The 19277-nt window shown below is 43.9% G+C and overlaps 1 protein-coding gene across 2 annotated transcripts in view; it reads left to right on the forward strand.

Annotated features, from left to right (window-relative positions):
- The first annotated feature begins 24 nt into the window (after positions 1-24).
- The window catches only part of Slc39a8 (solute carrier family 39 member 8), a 59341-nt gene continuing 40088 nt past the window's right edge, over positions 25-19277 (forward strand). Inside the window, exons 1-2 of one of the 2 annotated variants that reach the window (XM_005357325.2) lie at positions 25-89; positions 535-991. In XM_005357325.2, coding sequence (XP_005357382.1) covers positions 773-991 — 219 coding nt within the window. In that variant the 5' untranslated portion in view covers positions 25-89; positions 535-772. Of the gene's footprint in view, positions 90-354; positions 377-534; positions 992-19277 lie in introns of those variants that run through there. The other variant, XM_013349948.2, reaches the window with a different exon arrangement.

Genomic DNA, 19277 nt, shown 5'->3' on the forward strand with positions numbered 1-19277 from the left:
AGAGAGAGAGAGAGAGAGAGAGAGAGAGAGAGAGAGAGAGAGAGAGAGAGAAATATTTTGAACCTCAGAGACCGACATAGACACTAGAGGTGAGAGGCTACCGTCTCCTTCCTATTAGCTTGCCAAGTCCACAGCGAGTAGAGAGAGGGTCCTGCTTAGACTGGGGAACCTCGGAACCTGGGGGTCCTGAAGGCGTGTTTCTCTGCAGCTCCCTGGGGGGGGGGGTAACAGTCCCTACCCTTCCACGTCTGCAGCGGGAAAACAAAACCTCAAGACAGGAAGAGGAGTTGGGGTTGCACAGTCGGAGAGGATTTAGTTCCCCGAAGTGTGGCGCGCTTGGGGCTTTATATCCGGGACAAGCGAGTGTCACCACACTGTAAGCAAATCCTGAGGCTTCAGCAAACTCAGCTCCGGGCAGCTGGCCCCGCGCCCGGCTTGGAGTTCGAGACTCTGGCCACTCTGTGCTCTGGGGCCCGCAGGAGGCTGACCCAGTGGCCTTTATCTCTGTCCCCCCCTTTGTTCCTTTTATCTCAGGTTCCGCACGAGGCCTGGAGGGGCCACGCCGCCTATCATCGCCTCCTGACTGTGCTAGCTCTTCAATGCCCTGAAGGTCTGGGGCTGCAGAGGACCGCGGGCACCGAGTGTCTCGCTAACTGGGCCAGGCAGTGACGCGGGACGGTGGCCCTCCCACTCCAAGGGCACTGACACCAGGGCACCCTCGCGGGTCCCTGCATCCGACAGCTCCGGTGCTGTAGGCTCCACACGCTCCACGATGACTCCCTGCCGGGCAGTGGCCGGGCTGTTACTGCTGGCGGCAACCGGCCTGGGACACCAGGAGGAGGGACCGGAGCTCGCCTTCAGTGAGGACGTGTTGAGCGTGTTCGGCGCCAACCGGAGCCTGTCCGCCAAGCAGTTGGGGCTCCTACTGGAGCGTCTGGGGGTTGCATCCCACCAGGGAGCTCTGGATCTAGGACAGCTGCACTTTAACCAGGTAAGGAGCAGCCCGGTGGTCCATGGTTTCCACAAATTTCCATCCGCAGGGCAGCCTTTTCTAGAAGGGAGAAGCGCCAGAGAAAGGATTTCGCCAAGTTTTTAACGTTTGAGGTGGTGACTGATGAGTGTCATTTAATTCTCACAGGTTCGTTCACTGGGACTCAGGGACTACTTTTAGGGATCTGGCAGCCAGAATGATAAGCTGAGCCACCAGAGGCTTGTTGGGGTAGAGAAAAGTCGATAGAAAGGTGTATGAAGTAGTTGAGCGAGGGAAGCCACCCCGAGACATGTGTCTTAGAAAAGAATGATATTTTTCAATCTTGCCTAAAGAGAGCTATTGACTTAACTTACCCAGTCAGCAGAAGGAACCTGTCACATGCGTCCTTATCAGTCTCAGGATGAGTGACCACTCCCACTTAAAAAGCGCTCTTGTGTGTATTGCATAAGGCCCTGCCTAACAGCTGGAAGGGCACACTGTACTGGTGGGGAAACTGAGGACACCTTAGACCCAGCTCACAGAAGGGTTGGTGATTCAGTTGGTGGCAGGCTGGGATTGGAGTTAATTTCTAGTCGCTGTCCCGTCATGTAAAGTATTTGATTCTAGAATTAATTCAAAATAATTAAACACATGTTTCTCAGGCTTGAATTTGAGGGCAGACTTGAACTTTAGAGAGTAATTAGAAATCATACTTGTCACAGAGCTGAGGCTACGGGGCTTGGTGATGGCGGCCCAGAATTCTGAGTTCTAATCCCCAGTACTGTAAGCCAAGACAGGGGGCAGTTAAATCAATGCTTCATCCCCCGGTTTCTGCTGGCCCACTCATGTTAAACTGCCGATGAAGCAGTTCATAGATGCTTTACCATTTTGTCTATGGCTAAGATATTTTGGGAAATTCTACATTCTATAAACTCTGCTTTGGAAACATGGCATTCTCCAATGAAGCTGATGTTTGATTATAATTAAGGAAACTTTACTTAGATAAATTCCCTCATTTCATCAGCACTATAGTTCAGTTGCCTTCTCCCTTCTTTCCTTCCTTCCCTCCATCACCCCTACTCCATCTTCTCCCCCTCCCCTCCTCCCCTCCTCTCCTCCTTCCCTCTTGGGATTGGAGTTAGACATGGTGTGTCTTGTATGCATGCCAAGTGCTCCACTACTAGCTATAGCCCCAGCCCTGTGATTTTGCTTCTGTTAGTAATGTCTTTCAACATTTAAAATGTATATAATTTAAGATGCCAGATTCTCTGTTGCTGTGACATGGTCTTTCTTTGACTTAGAAGAGTTTTGTGATGCCCTTATGAAGAATTTTTAAATGTAAGCAGTCTCTAGTTCTAGTTCTTGCATATTTTTAAGTTTGATTCAATGTTTAAAAAATTACATGTAAAAAGAAATGCCCACATATTTTAATTGTTGCCCCCTCCCCTTTTTTATTTTTATTTATTTATTTATTTATTTATTTATTTATTTATTTATGGCAGGGTTTCTCTGTGTAATATCCTGGCTGTCCTGGAACTCGCTCTGTAAGACCAGGGTAGCCTTGAATTTACAGAGATCTGACTGCTTCTGTTTCCCAAGTGCTGGGATTAAAGGCATATACCAACATCACCCATGCATTTTCTTCTTTTAAGAAAAAAAAAAAAGATAGTTTAGCTGACTAGTTTCTAGGTAGGTGTGGTCATTTGCTTGGAATGAAGTTTAGGGACAGGACTTGAACTGTATCTGTAGGTCACATACTGTGCTGACTTAAAGGATAGCCTTATCTGGCAGTGTCTGGAGGTGACTTTTAAAGGGGCCAAAGACCCCAAGCTACCCTTGCAAAGATAGTAGAGGGTATGCCTAAACACTGTAGGAAAATTGGTTTTATATGCTAGTAATACAATTCTTAGTTTATAAGATGGTAGGGTGTCTCAATAGGTAAATTATATGTTGATAACTTTAGGCTCTTTCTCGAGGTTGCATGTGTATTTTCATTATGAGCATCAGAAAGAGGCAGGAAGAAGCCAGTAATTAGCCTGGAAACAGAGAAGCCAAGAAAAACTCCTACACTAATCAGGCTTAACAAACATCCATTTGCACTTCTGTGAAGTCTCAGTGAAAACAGCAATCACTGGTGGAATGATGACAATGGTAATCTAGAAGAATCCATTAATTCACTGGTAATTGATAGATAGACTCGCCAAGGCACTCAGATGTGCCCCAGCATAAAACCATCAAATGAAATTTAGAATCTTTAATGTCGTCACACTCGAAAGAATGCCGCTTCAGTTCTCAGTCCACCACAGAGCAGAGCGATATAAATTCTACTGTGGGACATTTAGCTATTTGACTTTGAAAGAGTCCGAGAATGTAGAAGGTTTCCTCGGGCCAGAAATTTCTTAATCTTCTACAAGGCCTGTCAACAAAATTGTACTTTTGGATGAGAGCTTTGAGAGCAGTTGAATCAACAGCAGGTTTGTTTGATAAATTTGGATGGGGGGCAACCATAGGCCCCATTACCTTGCTGCTTTGAGAAACAGAGGTGACATAGTGGAGAGACTAAAACAACCCCGCTTATAATTCTGATTTATAATGGCCACTGTGGATAAGAAGTTAGGTGGAATAACCCAAACTATGTGAGAAAGAGGGCCTTCGTAGCCAGATGGCTCTGGGACTGCCCCTCGACTGACACAGAGACTGATTTGTCCCAGGAAGCGCTTGCCATTCACGAGAAAGGCCCAGAGTTCAGAGTATCTAGGAATGATGATCTGCCTTCCGTGTGTCCCGTGTTGCTTTCCCATTCCCCTCCTTTACTTTCCCTTTATTTCCTGTCTTCAGGAAGTTTATCTCCACGCTCTGTCACGGGGACACTGGTTCAACAGCTCCAAAAGGGAAACCCTTGTTTTCTAGATTAGTATGCTGATCTCTAGGAACACTTGCAAACATTCCCGGGGTTCTGGAATGGATGGTAGGTGGCATTATGGCCTTTGCTGCATTCTGTCCCTCTGCACCCGGGCTTCACTTCTGCAGCTCTTCCTGAGTGCCGTGCAGCCATCCCCTGCATCAGAGGTTTCTCCGTCCTGTTCCTATTATCATCAAGTTGCCTTTTCTTCGATAGGGTGCCTATTTTTAGACTATTTGAATTTATAAACCATCTTCCTAAAGCAAGGTGGCAATCTTTCTTTGAGTAACAGTCTATAAACTCTTTTTTTGCAGCCATCCCCTGCATCAGAGGTTTCTCCGTCCCGTTCCTATTATCATCAAGTTGCCTTTTCTTCGATAGGGTGCCTATTTTTAGACTATTTGAATTTATAAACCATCTTCCTAAAGCAAGGTGGCAATCTTTCTTTGAGTAACAGTCTATAAACTCTTTTTCACTAATGAAGTCCAGATCCTGAGCCTAGCATTTGAGGCCCTGCTCCCTTGTGCCAAGCTTCATTGCCATGACACCCGCAGGACTATTCATGCTTCTCTGAATTTCTGTGTGCTTTCTCTCAATGTCTTCCCTAGAAGGACCTGCTTTCCCATGAGTTCGCCAATCAAAATAAACATCTTAGAAAAAACCTAGTTAATCTTGCTCTAAAATCATGTAATCCTCAATTTCTCTATTTTCTGAATTCTCACAAGATTTTTATTATGGTACTATCAGTTACCTATATATGTTCAACAAGTACCTCTATTAATGTCTATAAATACCAGTGCTTATTTTAAATCCAGAGCTTATTATATCACTCCTCGAAGCCATCTCATCCCTGTGAAATAAACTATGAATACATCATTAGTATTATTATATTGTTGTTTTTAAATCATTATTACTATTATTATTTTGAAGTGCTGGTAATGGAACCCAGGAATTCTGAGGAGCTAGGCTCATGTTCTACTGCTTAGGTAGTCATCATCCACATCAAACTTCAAATGCTTTAAGATGGCTGAAAAGCCTTTTTGTGCTGTGTTCTGTATCTTCCAAGCTACCTTTTGGTACCATAGACGCTCACGTGCGTTGCTCTGTCTGTTTAGATATTGCATTCCCAGGAGCTTTCTCGGTCTGGCCAAGAGTTTAGGAGGAATTGGTGGCTCTACATCAGTTGATGCAATTGCTACCATCTTGGGGGGCATGATTGGGATCATTTTCTCTGACAGTTAAAGAATTAAAAGTCAGAAAAAAAACCTTGCGTGCGACAGGTGGTGGCATGGGAAACCTCAGACATAGCAGACAGAATCAACCAGTAAAGAAAGACTTTTATTAGGGGTGAGGAAACACACACACACTACAGTAAGGCATAGAAAGAGAAAGACACTCTGCCAAGTGGGGTGGGGCTGGGGGTGAGATGGGAAGTGGGGGAGGAGGCTTGGGAGCCCCAAATCTGGCCTCTCTTTGAGGGAGCTGTTTAAAGTATTTGAGTGGGGGGTAGTGTAAAATCTTTGAGGGATTTTCCCTAATTTAGGGTTTGGTCACTCTGAACAAAGACAGGGAATGGAATAAGCCAACAACCTGGGGTAAACTTGTCCTGGTCCAGGTCTTGAACTTGTCATACTGATCCACAGGCAGGGAACACTAAACAACCAGGCCTTTGTCCCAGGTCTAAGAGTATTGGGAAGGAGCTATACTTTTGTCATTTTAAATTATCTATTTGTGACTGCCCCCCCCCCTTTCTGTCTGCCTGCCTAGCAGGGATCTGTCTGCTAAGCCCTCACAATCATAGTGCAATGCAATACGTGTGTAATTTCATTTGTGTCGCCGCGCTTTTCTGTTTGCGTGACTGTCTCACCCCGACACTTCTCTCCAGTGAGACTTGAAACAGGTGGGTGGGAGTGACCCCCTCCTCCCTTTAGGGGCTTACATAGTAACCTGGTTCATACCCTGTATGCAGTAGACATTTTGTTTAAAATTTTGGAGTCATTTTTCTAGGGCCTCAAACTCTTGAGGTTCCTGCCTCCCGGACTTGCGTTTCTAAAAGTTAGCGTGAGAGCATGGAATGCATGGGATGGGTGAAGACGGGAACGGAGGAGGCAGCTGCAGTGGATTTTACAAAATATCCTGACCATTTCAACCTGGAGGTAGCAGAAGGCGCTTTTAAAGGCTTTCCTCCCAGGCTTATGCAGAAGGCACCCCAAGAACACATATTCTTCAACTGTATTTATTTATTTGATAAGCATGCTATCACCAAACTATGTCCCTGTTCTGCTGCTGCAATCTTTGGCCTGGAATGGTCATTTAGTTATGATGTCTTTTTCCCTCTATTCTTTCTGGTCTTATGAAGCTAGAATGTAGATGGAGGTTTCTGTCCCACTTGGGTCTTACAGCCATTCAGTCTCAAATAAACACACAGAGGCTTATATTAATTATAAACTGGCTGGCCTATTGCTCAGGTTTATTACTAACTAGCTTTTACAACTTAATTTAACCCATAAATTTTATCTGTTAGCCACGTGGCTTCGTACCTTTTATTGGAAAGGCATTCTCATCTTGCTTCCTCTGTGTCTGGATGGTGCCTGCTTCTGCCTTTCCTCTTCCCAGAATTCTCCTAGTCTGGTCACCCTGACTGTATCTACTGCCTGGCTACTGGCCAATCAGTGTTTTATTAAACTAACATGAGTGACACATCTTTGCAGTATGTAGGTCTCTGTCAGTAGAAAGATAATTCCTTCCTCATGTAATGGATGATCAGGGTAGCAGTACATAGCAAGAAAGATGTGTGTATGTGTGAATGCTGGTCACTGCATACACAATATACATTATTGTATGTATTCTTATTGTCATCTGTTACATATTTTTTTTTCCTGGGGTAAAGGCAATGATAGACATAGTGATGGAAGGCACTCTAGGAAGCATTGATGATGGGTGGACACGTTCTTTTTTTCCTTTGGCCTTTTTGTGTCGAGGTATGATAGGAATAAATCTGGCAGCAATGCCTTCCAGCCTGCTGCTTCTCCTGAGACCCTGGGGGTGGGATGTAGAGAGGTGATGCTTGGGTCCTTTTTAATCCTCCTAGATGATGGCTTCCTGATGCCTCTTCACCCCAGCCCTCCCATCGTTGGCAGTGCACAGCGTGTTGTGTTTGCAGGCTTTGGTAAAACGAGGGATCTGCATGATTCATTCATTTGGCTGTGATGTCAAGAGCTGCCTTTGCCTTGGCACCAGGTGTGGGTGAGATCCACTTAAGGAGAATGCTTCTCATTCTTTCCCTATCTCACTCCCAAGTGCGTGTCTTTACCTACTCCCCCACGAGTCATGTGGTCCCTGTTGTATAAAGTGTAGGGGTTTCTAATATCTCATTATTCTATACAACCCTTTTAATTATTTACTTGTAATACCACATTTTTGTTGTCAAAACACTCTTATGATAAAAGGCACCATTGTGTGTCTTCTCTATCAGGAGACTATGGCACAGAGATTAGGTACCTGAATTAATGTCATAAGTGCTGGAATCCCTGATAACCTCAAAAGCTTTTGCGGTAGTGCTTACGTTTTTGTTATAGTCTAAGAAAACATTTTATCTAGGTAGATAAGCCATTACCTCATATTTTGAACTATGGCCAGAAGTTACTAACCATCAGTTGCTTATGTGGCCCACTGCTTAGTCAGATGAAGGGAACAGTCATAGGGCTACAAGGGATTGAGTAAGCAGGTCCTTGTCTTCAGAGGGGGGGAGGGAGGAATGGAGGGAGGGAGGAAGGGAAGGACGAAGGGAGAGAGGGAGGAAGAGAGAGAGAAAGAGAGGGAGAGAGAGAACATGTGCATGCCTGTGTGTGCGCTTGCATATGTGTAAATGCTTGCCCACACACATAGAGGCCAGTGGACAGCCTCAGCTGTCATTCCTTAGGGTTTTCCTCCCTCATCTTTTTTTTTTTTTTCTTGGACAAGATTTCTCTGATTTAACTGTCCTGTAACTAGCTCTGTAGACTAGGCTGATCCCAAACTCCCAGAGATCAGCCTGCTTCTGCTGGTATTAAAGGTGTGTACCAGTACCGTCTGGATTCCTGTTGTGTTTTTGAGAAAGGTTTTCTTCTCACTTGTCTGGAACCTGGCAGGGAGGCTAGGCTGGCTAGCCAGAAAGCGTGATGAATTTGTCTGTCTTTGCCCCTCAGCTCTGTGATTTTTAAGTATGCCATCGTGCCTGCTATATTTTTCTTTTTTAAACATTAATTCTGGAATTGAACTTAGGTCCTGATGTCCTCCATAGCTGCCTCCTCAACACCTCAGAGGTCTTTTTATGCAATAAGTAAATAAGATGGGAAGGTGTGAAAAGTCGGGGTGTGAGACAAAGTGCAGTTCTGGGCAGGAGGTGGCTCAGCAGGTAATGGCACTTGCTGCCAAGGCTAATGGCCGGAGTCTGTTCCTCTGGACCCACCACGTGGAAGGCCAGAACTGCCATCTGTAAACTGGCCTCTGGCTTCCACAGGAGTGCCTTGGCTTGCGTGTGCAGGCAATGAGTGTAAAGAAAAGGAAAACCGCTGCTTAACCCAGACGTGCACAGGGGCTATCGAAAAGGAAGATGTCTCTGCTATCCTTCACGTTTGCTCATTACAGATGGGAATTTTGGGTTGATAATAGACAGCCAAAACTTGTGTGCACACACACTAAACAAATAAAGCTAGAAAAGCCATGGTGTTTAAATATCACCAGAGCAAGCCTGCAAGTCATATCACAAGGTCGTACACACTTGGTCCCCACTCTACCAGACAGCATGGACACACGATGTAGGAGAGTTAGGAATAGCTTTGGAAAAGTCACAACCCTGTCACCTCTGCGATTCTGCTTCGGTTTAAAAAATACATACTCATGGAACATCTGCTTTTGCCAGTTTTATCTACACAACCTTTTAGTTACATGTTGGATTTCCCAGAGAGTAACACATTCCCTTTCATGGAAAGAAATTTTCATGAATTCTAATGCTTAGATTGATTTTTCCCCATCCTCAGAGACAACACTTTGAGCAGCAGCTGATCCTTCTTCCATAACTACACACTCGAATGTGAGAGAAATACCTGTGTTATTGGGATGGCTTCCAGTCCAGTGCTTACAGCGCACTTTGGAATGGAAACCCTTCTGGCAAATATGAGTGGAATTCTTCCTTTAGACAGACCTTGACTGCATTCTGCTTGGGGAAGCGTTTGTGCATGGGCTTTGGGGACCGAGTTGCAGCAAGGAGGGAATGCAGGTGATCAGAGCATTCTCCAGAATCACTTGCTGTCATATAACAAGGCATTGGCACGAGGTAGCTATCAGGACGGGGAGAAGGAAGTTCTCCTTGACGGCTGTGCTCTCTCCTGGGCTGGTACACGTAGAGCAGGCGGGCGAAAGGTTTGTAGCCTCTAGACTCTCTCCATGCTTCATGACTTATTCTTGCTTCCTGGTTCTTCCCACCGTAAGGGACAGTGACAGGCAGGGGCTGAATTCTCCCACTGTGAAACCCACTGCTTTGCAACCATGACCCTAGTTTTAGTGTGCTTTCTTTAAATTTAACGCACTTTGGAATCCTGCATCATTTATCACTTCCGGTGGTAACCGGAGGGACCTGCTAAGAACAGGATAATGGGAACATAAATAGGAATGTAAAATGAGGCCTGCAGCTGAGAAGGATGGCTGACTGCTCCCTACAGGAAAGAAAACTGACCCCAGGGAAGGCAACTCTGTGACTGGTTGCTGGAATTTGTGAGTTAACCGCACGCAGGGCAGTGTTCTTGAAGGGATGAACAAGAGTGAAAAGTTAACCTTTACGTAATTTACTTATTAAAAAAAAAAAGTTTGGAAGCCCTAGACAATCTTAGAAACGACACCATTTTCAGAGACCTAATGGTAGAGTCTTCAGCTCACCTAATGGTAGACTCTTGTTTGTAATGGACACCAGTCACCTTCTTCTCGGACTGCTTCCCTGTTGTCTGTTTCTGTAGCCAAGTGTGTTTTCTGAATCCCGAGATTTCTAAAGAAATGAAACGATCGTCAGATTACGTTTGTGATGATGGAATCTGAGAGCTTCTAAGTCTTCAGAATGGAGTTCTGTTGAATTTTGGTTTCTGTCTCCTTCCAAAGATTCTCTGTTGTTTCTTTTGGGCTGAAGTTTAAGGGAGACGAAAGCATAAGTCAGTGAATCAATGGTGCTAAGAAGAAAAGTACCATTACATCCTTATAATCCAAATATTTAACATCTTTGCTTCAGAAGTTTGCCTACTTTTTAAAGAAATATATACATGTCTAGCTGAAGAGTTAGAGGAAAAAGAAAAACATCGCCTCTAAAATAAATGAGTTTAGACAAAGCCCCTGAGGCGGTTTTAGTTCTATGAGCCTAGTTCAGTCTAATCCATGCTTGTCACTACTTGGGTGAGTCTTTCAGATCTCTGATTAGTTTAGACAATGTAACAATGGTTAACAGTGTGGCATCTAGCCTCAGGCTGAAGTTTAGATTCTGTCACTTAGTAACATATTTGTCCCAGTCAAATGACTTACTCCTTTCTTTGCTCATAGTGTTCACCTTTGTGAGTGGAAATGGATAGATAGGGTGGTTTGAAGGGGGTGGGGTGGGGGGGGTGGGGGGGTGACTATGCGAGAGACAAGCGTAGTACATCTGCTGTATTTCAGACACTCAAGTATCCAGTGTGCGACCTGACCTAACAACAAAACCAAAATCCTTTCCTTGAGCTGCTTCACACAAAGAGCAGTAAAAGAGACAATGCTTAGAAAACGATCAGCGTGGACCTGCCTCAGACCATGTGCTGAATGCACAGCCATTGTCCTCGTAATACCATTAACTGATACAATTGTATTGCATGTAACGTTGGGGACCTGAACACCTTATGGTCAGTCAGTTTATAGAGGAAGGGATGGCATGAAAAGGCAGCCAGGATTAGTGAGATAAAGAGGTCATGGAGAAGCACGCCAGCTTGGGGACTTTCGGTCTGGTGACTTTCACTATGAGAGAAGCCCTCCCACTCTGCCTCTTCTTCCCTTCATGGAGCACTGGTACGTTCCCGAAGATGTCAGCCTTAGGTGTAGAATCTAGCGACAGGAAGAGTACTTGAATAGATACTGGAATTATGCCTTCCCCCCAGAGGACCTCTCAGGCTGTTCTTAGGAATTCTCTGACCTTTTTTCTTTCTTTATACCCTTTGTATCATCCCTAAAATGTAAGTGGTTTGGGGATCCATACGGTGCTTCTAGAAACTGTTAGATTGTGGTTTCTAAGCTTAGATCTACTTCTAAATCTATGCAAACCTCGATATGGATTTTGTAAGCCAGAGAACCCAGGGCCCTCTTAGTTTAGTTGAACCTTAATTTGCTGGGAGAAAAATTAGAGAAATAGTCATTTTAGTCTCCCTGGGAAGAGAAGAAACTCATGGCTTCTTCTAGGATGGGGAAGAAGAGCAGTAGGGTAGGCGTCAGACTGATGAGGACAGCAGTATCAGTAGTATGATTTGAGATGAGAAATAGATCATGTGCCATGAATTAATCATGCATTCTATGGCACACAGGCCCTTCTGTTAAAGGTCACATGGTATCACTGATACCAGATCATGGGTTTGTGTGAGGAATCATGATGGAGTATGGTTTTCTTCAAGAGCTGTGCTCTCAGGGTTCGGTCAGTATGTGCCACTCTACCTATATCTATTCATATGAGAAGCAGTTCTTGATCTTGGGACGAATGGCATTGAAGTACATGTGGCAGGAAGCATTGAATTCCTATTATTCTAGTGGGAACAATGGCTAATATCTGCGGGTGTGCCAGGCATTGTGCTTGGCGCTTCCTTCTGTACCATCCCGTTAGTTCTCACAGTCCTCTGGGGAGACGGGGCTGCCAGCTCTGATCCTCAGTTCTTTGCCCTTGTTGATCCGAAGCAGATGCTGTGTTGGTCAGGCAGCTCTGTTATGAGTCCCCTGAGTATTCGCTGGTTTTGGTGCCTCCTTGTGTGCATGACCGGATCAAGAATTGCCTGAGTGCCTCCTCCATTTCCTCACTTCCCAGCCACTTCTCAAAGCACTATGGTCGGATGACTCCCACAGCTTCCTTGAGATTATTCTTCACAAGGTCACCTGGACCTTGATGTGTTAAACACAATGGATGTGGCTCCTGGCTCACCTTTCTGTGGATTTTTTATGATGCCATTATAACCTCCTTGAAACCCACCCTTTCCTTGTTTGCAGCCATGCCTTACTTAAATTGCTGTTAGGTTCTTTTTAATGTTTTATGAATTTTTCCTTCGTCTTTCAATATTGCTGTTCTTAGACTTCCTCAGGCCCATCTTCTTTTGAATCTACACACTCTCCCAATCCCTTTAATCTGTACACTTACCTCTTTCTGTATTTGTACCTATTTTCTACCTGGGTTGCCTTGGTGTAGATTTTTCCCTTGGGATTCAGCCGTGGTCATAAAGGGCAACCCTGCCCCATTCCCAGACTCAGCATGTCTGCACTTGCCCCAAATTGAACTCACCAACTCCATCTCACCGGCAGACACTCGAGAATCCTGTTTTCTCCCCACCAATGTTAGGTAAGACCTGGATCTTACTCTGTTCTTTCAGCCCCCCCTTTTTTTACCTCTCCTCTCCTCCTTCCACTATTTTTTCTCTCTTTCTCATGTATAACATGCATGAGTCCTATCACAGTAACCTAAATGTCTGTTATTTGATCTGAACGCCAGTGTCCCTCTTTGTGTAATGGAGAAAAAAAAATGTAGCTATGTAATAGGATTGCAGTGGTGATAAAGTCAGACAACTTAGCCAGGCACGCTCTCTTGTGAGGGGCAGGATGTCCCCTGTGATTGATGTCCTTGTACCCATCATGTCCTCATTCCCCTTTCTGTCTTAGTCATCTTGGCCCAGTGTTTTGCTTTAATAATGAGCAAACCTGAATACATTGGCTCCAAAAGACTTCCCAGTACAGTTCAAATCATTTGAAAACTCCTTGCTTGGTAGGTGATTCTCACAATCATATTTCTTTAAACATATCTCTACTTTCCCTTTCCAATGTCAGCTCAGATATTGCTTCCTTTAGGAAAACTTTGGCAATCTCATTGCTTTCAGGAGAGGTTGCTTGACACTTGGCAGACCATGCTATATTGATGTCTTATCAAGATCTGTGATGTGAGAGACAAAGACACCGAGTTACCTTCTATATCCTACCAATAGCACAGTCATAGTGTCTACTATGTGGCTGCTTTTCAGGTAATATTTGTTGAGTGAAGAGAAATACAACATTTTTCCCCCTTGAGGCATGGTCTAGCTATGCAGTCATGTGACCCAGGCTGGCTGCCTCAGTATCCTGATGGAGGATTCTAAGTAAACACCACTATTGTGAACTTGACATTAACTTTAAGAAATTGGTTTCAGCACAACTTTCTAAATTAGTTCAGTCCAGCTAAATGGCTTATTCGATTGAAATAAATCAGTAATTCTTTGTTTTCCTTGGAAATGAATTTTGAGAGCAACATGAAAGCAACATATATTAAAATTTCAACAATATGTTATCCGAGTAGAAAGAAATAATGAGAAACTATTATATTTAATTTCTGAAGTTTCTAAGATTCTTTTTTCTTGTGTAGATATAGATATTTTTCCTTATTTCATAGGTACATCTTTTAGAAAGATTTGGAAACCCTGATGTCAATGCTAAGATAATTCTGGGAAATTTACATAGAATAAATGTAAAACGTATGCCTTTAAAAATGTTCCCACATTTCTCAGAATTCGTTTCAGATATATGTCCTAGTTTTAAATCTCCCCTCATGTGCTTCCTTTATATCAAAAACCTTGATAGGAGTCAAAGAAATATAATATGCAGGAAGTCCATCCTCCCTAGATGTCCATGGTCTGCTTAAAATGTATGCATTTTTGTAAATAGATAATATTATAAGGAAGTTATAGTAAGTGCTAAACAAATAAATAATATGAGTGTGGGGTTCTAGAGAGGGAGGAATCAACCTGACAATGTCAAGTCCTGAAGGTGGGTTTCACAGGGGGCTTTGCAGAACAGGAAGCAGTTAGATAGTTTGAGAGAAGAGTATCAGAATTATGGGTCATGGGTTTATAAAGTCACACTGACGGTAAAAATACAGGATTTATTAGAGCTTGATTAGAGTATAGAGTTTGTGGATGTTGGAAGAGGTATTCCTCCAAAAAGGGAAGGGTTTATCGGAGATAGATAGTCGAGGTTTTAAGTGTCCTAGTACTCAAGAAAATACATAGTTTCGAGAGTTTGTTTTTGCTATTGTATGTGTGTATGTCTTGGGGGAGAATGAGTCAGAGGAGGCGGTGCTAGTGATGTTTCTAACAGGAGTCCTGTGGTGTTGTAGGACAAATAGGATGAGGGCTACACAAGATTACATTAGGGACTCTGCTATTAGAAGTCCTCTGCTATGTGACCGTGGTGGTTTCAATGAGAACGGCCCTCATAGGCACATCTATTGGAATGATTAGTCACCAGGAAGCGGCACTCTTTGAAAAGATTAGAAGGATTAAGAAGTGTGTCCTTGTTGGAGTAGGTGTGGTCTTGTTGGAAGAAAAGTGTCACTAGGGGTGGACTCTGAGGTTTTAAAAGCCCATGCATGCCATGGCCAGTTTCTGTCTCTCTCTGCCTGTGGAACAGGATACTACTGTCAGCTGCTCTTGAGCACCACACCTGCCATGCCTGTTACCCTGCTCCCTGCGTGATGATAATGGATTAAATCTATGAAACTATAAGCAAACCACCAGAATAGTGATAGCTGTTGGGTACCAGCCTCGGCACTCTCTCAGGGTTCAGAACAGGACTTCTAGGACTAGCGAAGCCTGGCTTGGGAATGGGATCTACAGGGTAGAACAAACTGACTGACTCGGGCATGTTTACCTACATGTTTCTTTATTCCTTGGGGGAAGATGCAAAAAAGAGAGAAGAAGGGCATAAGGTACAAGTATAAGCCTTAAGAAAAAGGGCAAAGCAAAAAGGTTAAGGGATAAAAGCCTAAGGCTAAGGGTAAAAAAGGGGGGTGATCTCCACAAAGCTTTCAGTTTATATAGGCATACAGACAAGTTAACAACAGTATCAAGCATGCATTTTCACAGAGTCATAAGAAACCAGTGGATCTAGAAAGGAGACGCCTTATGTCTCAGAGGGGGTGTGGCTGTGAAGTTTCCTTGTGGCTGAGCATTTATAGCCTTGGTAGCTAGCTATACTGACCTGTGGGCTTGATTTGCATTAGCATCTAACTGGTTGAGTTAAAAGGAATCTCTTCTGGGGATCCTGCTTTTGACTCCAGCACGGTGACAAGGTGAGACATTTTCTCTCTGAAGCTAGTTCAAGCAACTCAGGACTTTTTTTTTCCTGTATACACAGTTAATTTCCTGGGCTATGATCTTATATTAGTTGAAACCAAGGTAAAGTGCAATAAGGAGTATTAGTAGCCTGTTAGGTCAGAGCAGAAGACCAGGAGATTGCACCTTCCTGAGTCTGCTGTTAGAGCGGTCACATTACCTCCTGTGTGAGGCTCCTTTCTTATCAGTGACTACTGTCAATAAAGAAGGTCTGTGGAGGACTATTTTTAAGTGTTTGAATTGGTAAAGACTGTGAGATTTTTTTTTACATTTGAAATATATTTTATGTTTGTGATATTTATTAATCTGATATCTTGGGAATGACACCCCCCCCCAAGGAAAAGTTATATTTTAAAAAGCGTTGTGTGTTAAGTTGACAAGGGTTCAGTTGTGTTGGCTAATTTTATGTCAACTTGAGACATCTGAAAGGAGGGAGCCCAGTTGAGAAGACACCTCTATAATACTGGGCTGTAGGCAAGCTTGTAGAACATTCTCTTACTTAGTGACTGATAGAGGAGGGCCCAACCCACTGCACACGGTGCCGTCCCTGGGTTGGTGGTCCTGGATTCTATAAGAAAGTGGACTGGGCAAGTCATTTGGAGCAAGCCAAAAAGTAGCAGTCTCCATGGCTTCTGTATCAGCTCCTGGTTCCCAGCCTGTTTGAATTCCTGTCCTAACTTCTTTCGGTGATGGACCATGCTAAATAAACCCTTTCTTCCCCAAATTGCTGTCATGGTCTTTCATCATAGCAATAGTAACCCAAACAAAAACATCTCCCACGCCAATGATCCTTAATCTTACATACTAGGTTCTCAAATATTTTAGCTCCCAAACTGCCCCACACTCTTGTATAGGGGACATAAAAAGTCTTAGCTTTTGTGATATGTCTCTTAATAGATTATAGACACTACTATTATGTCTTAAAAGATTATTGACACTGCCATTCAAAAAATATAAAAGGCTATGGAAGCTCATTTGGTAGAATACTTGCCTAGTATACACGAAGCCCTGGGTTTGATCCCCAGTAGTGAATAAAACTAGGCATGGGTGGTTCATGCCTATAATCTCAGCACTCTGCAAGAGGTATTTGGAGGACTGCTTTAAGTTCATTCTTAGCTACATAAGACCCAGTGTCAAAAGAGAGAAAATTAAAAAAATATTTTCAATTTACTAACAATAACAATAGTAAACCTTTGCATGCTGATGCTTTCCATTTTGAAAGATTCGTTATTTTTAGTGTCCATCATGTGTACGTCTGTGTGTGGGTCTGTGTGTGGATGTGTGCATGTGAGTGTTGGTGCTGAGGAGGTCAGGAACTCGGCATCTCCCTGGAGCTGGAGCCTTCTGAAGTGGATGCGGAGACCCAAACACAGGTTCTGCAAGAGCAGCTCATGCTGTTGGTTGCTCGTGCTCTTTACCAAGGTGTCGTATCTCCTCCATCCCACATGGGAGTGTTTTAAATGAAAAGGAACTCCTCAACTGCTTTATGCTCCACAGTGCTGCTTTAACAGATTCCCGGGACTGTCACGTCAGCTGCAGGCTTTAATCTGCTGTGACGTGGGCCATGCCCTGTTCACGTGGAAGACAGTGAGAGCGGGGAAAGAGAGAGTCAGTAACATGATGAGAATCAGTCTGAGCATGCGCGTTCTCTAGCAACCCTAGGTACCCAGGACTAGGCTTTGAGAACCAGTATGTCTGTGATGGATAAATACAGTCCTTGTATGCAGAGGGTTTATAGAACATACTTCACTTACAGAGAGGTTGAGGAGGAGGTCTTTGAGCGAGGCAGAACAACCAGCCCTTTGAACTTAGACCACAGCAAAAGCCCAGGGGGCTACCTCACGGACACAAAGCAAAAGTACTCCTGCCTTTGGGACAAGTCAGGGTTGAGAGCAGGAACCCAGAGCAAGCATCTCTGTCTCCATACTAGGTCAGGGTCTTCATGGCGAGAAGGTCTTGAGTGATGGAAACAGACTGGGGTAGATATCAGTGGATACCGAGTGGGAATCATGCCAGTTATGTGTGCATGCATACATACATGCATACATACATACATACATGGTAAAGTCCGGAAACTTCGCCAAACTCTTTGAAAAAGCAGGTTTAGCTTTTGAAATTATTTTTTTTATTTCCCATGTTTCTTTTTGTAAAATCAACTTCTGTTTGGGGAACTCCTTCTACAAACTCCCAGCTCGCCCTCCATGTGTGTAAGAACCTAGACAAAGAGATTAAAATGACAGGGAAAATTAATGGCCTACTTTTATTTTCCTGAACAAATAGAAACACAAGTACAGTGTTTAAAATTGTGATATCTAAACAGGCAGAAAGAAAAAAAAAATCACTTATAACCTCAGCACCTATGTAGAAATACCATCAACATTTGGGAAACTTCGTCTCTAAATTAGCCTTTGTGTGCTTTGTAGTAGCGATGCTATTTCTACACACGGCCTCATCAGGATTTTTTTTTTTTTCTAACAGGGTATAATTAAGCAAGGCATGTTTTTTGGTCTTTTAAAAATAATATGTTTAGGAGGAGAACTTTTCATCTACTCTTCAGGAAGAGTTCTAAGAATGTGTGTGTGTGTGTGTGTGTGTGTATGTGTGTGTGTGTGCGCTCGCTCACACGCATGTGCGCACATGTATGTGCATGCTCATGTGTGTGTATGTATGTATGTATGTATATTTACAAGTATCAGTGTGTCTGTATGTTATTTGTATGTATGTGTGTGGACGTGAGCACACACTTGAGTGTGTCCGTATGCATGAATGTGAGTGGTGTGTTTGCGTGATGTTCAGAATACATGTGCACCATTCAGGCTTGAGTAAGAAGCATAAGAAAAAGAGATGAAAATGAAAACATTAAGATCAGAGAAACAGTTGGCGTCCCTAGACCAGTGTCCTCCTACACCTAGAGGTTATTTTCCGCACTTGGGGTGTTCTTTGCTCCAATCTTCTCCTTTACGGTGTCAAGAACGCGTCTAAAACCCAAGCCCCAGAAGATGGCATCAACTTCGAAGAGGCACTTAAGCCTCGGCACACTTTGAAAAGGCTGGAAGAGAGCGGACAGCTGGAGTGAAGGGGAGAAACACTGACGCGCTTCTGGTAACTGAGTTAGGCCGTTCCATAGCACGCCAAACAAACCTGGCGGTAATTTATTGCCTCAGCGACTCTGGCTTTGAATGTTCCTATTGTGAGTGTCATGCCTATAAACCACCTGCTCTATGACCTTTAAAGTGATAAATTAGTGAAATGTTTCCTTGTTTTCTGCGTTAGAAAGACCTACCTCCCGCCAGTTACATTCAAAGCGACACTTTAAATTTATGTATGTAAATTGTTGGGGTCTAAGCTTGTCCCCTAGGAATCCTTTCCTTTCTGTGCTCATTCCACTTGGGCTACTGTTGGGATCTCAATGCACTTTTACATTTGGTTGCAAAACCGGGCACGAGTTTATCCATTCATTTCCTCGTCTGTTTCATTTGTCGCTGGTTCCAGGAGCTGCTGTGTGCCAGGCATGGTTTCCGTCCTCTTAGTATGAGTGATATTGAGGTCACATGAACTTGGGATCTGCACGGCTTCTTTCCTGTTAGAGAGTCATTTTAGATTGTCACTGTTTTCTTCTCTGCTGTAATCTGTGGCCCATCACGGTCCTAGTCTCACAGACACGTTACATAGAGGTGGGTCAGGTGCACGGATCTGCTGGGAGCTGGAAAAAAAGTCCTGGCTTTAAACAGCTGTAGGGGATCAACGCATCCAGATGGTACCCATACAGCTTTTTGACGGCATGTGACTGTGATCCGCCCTTCCAGCTGTGCTAGGCGTGTGAGGCTGTGTTTGAGGCACTGCGACGCGTTGTTGTTAGTTTCTGTTGCTCCAGTGCGACACTTTGAACCTCAGTTTTCCTGTTTGAATAATGGGGTGGGCAAGATGTGGTAAAATTGCACGTGAATGATTCTCTCTCTCGCTCTCTCTCTCTCTCTCTCTCTCTCTCTCTCTCTCTCTCTCTCTTTTTGTCTCTCTGTGTGTC

This window comes from Microtus ochrogaster, chromosome 21 (assembly GCF_000317375.1).
Source record: "Microtus ochrogaster isolate Prairie Vole_2 chromosome 21, MicOch1.0, whole genome shotgun sequence".
Taxonomy (NCBI): domain Eukaryota; kingdom Metazoa; phylum Chordata; class Mammalia; order Rodentia; family Cricetidae; genus Microtus; species Microtus ochrogaster.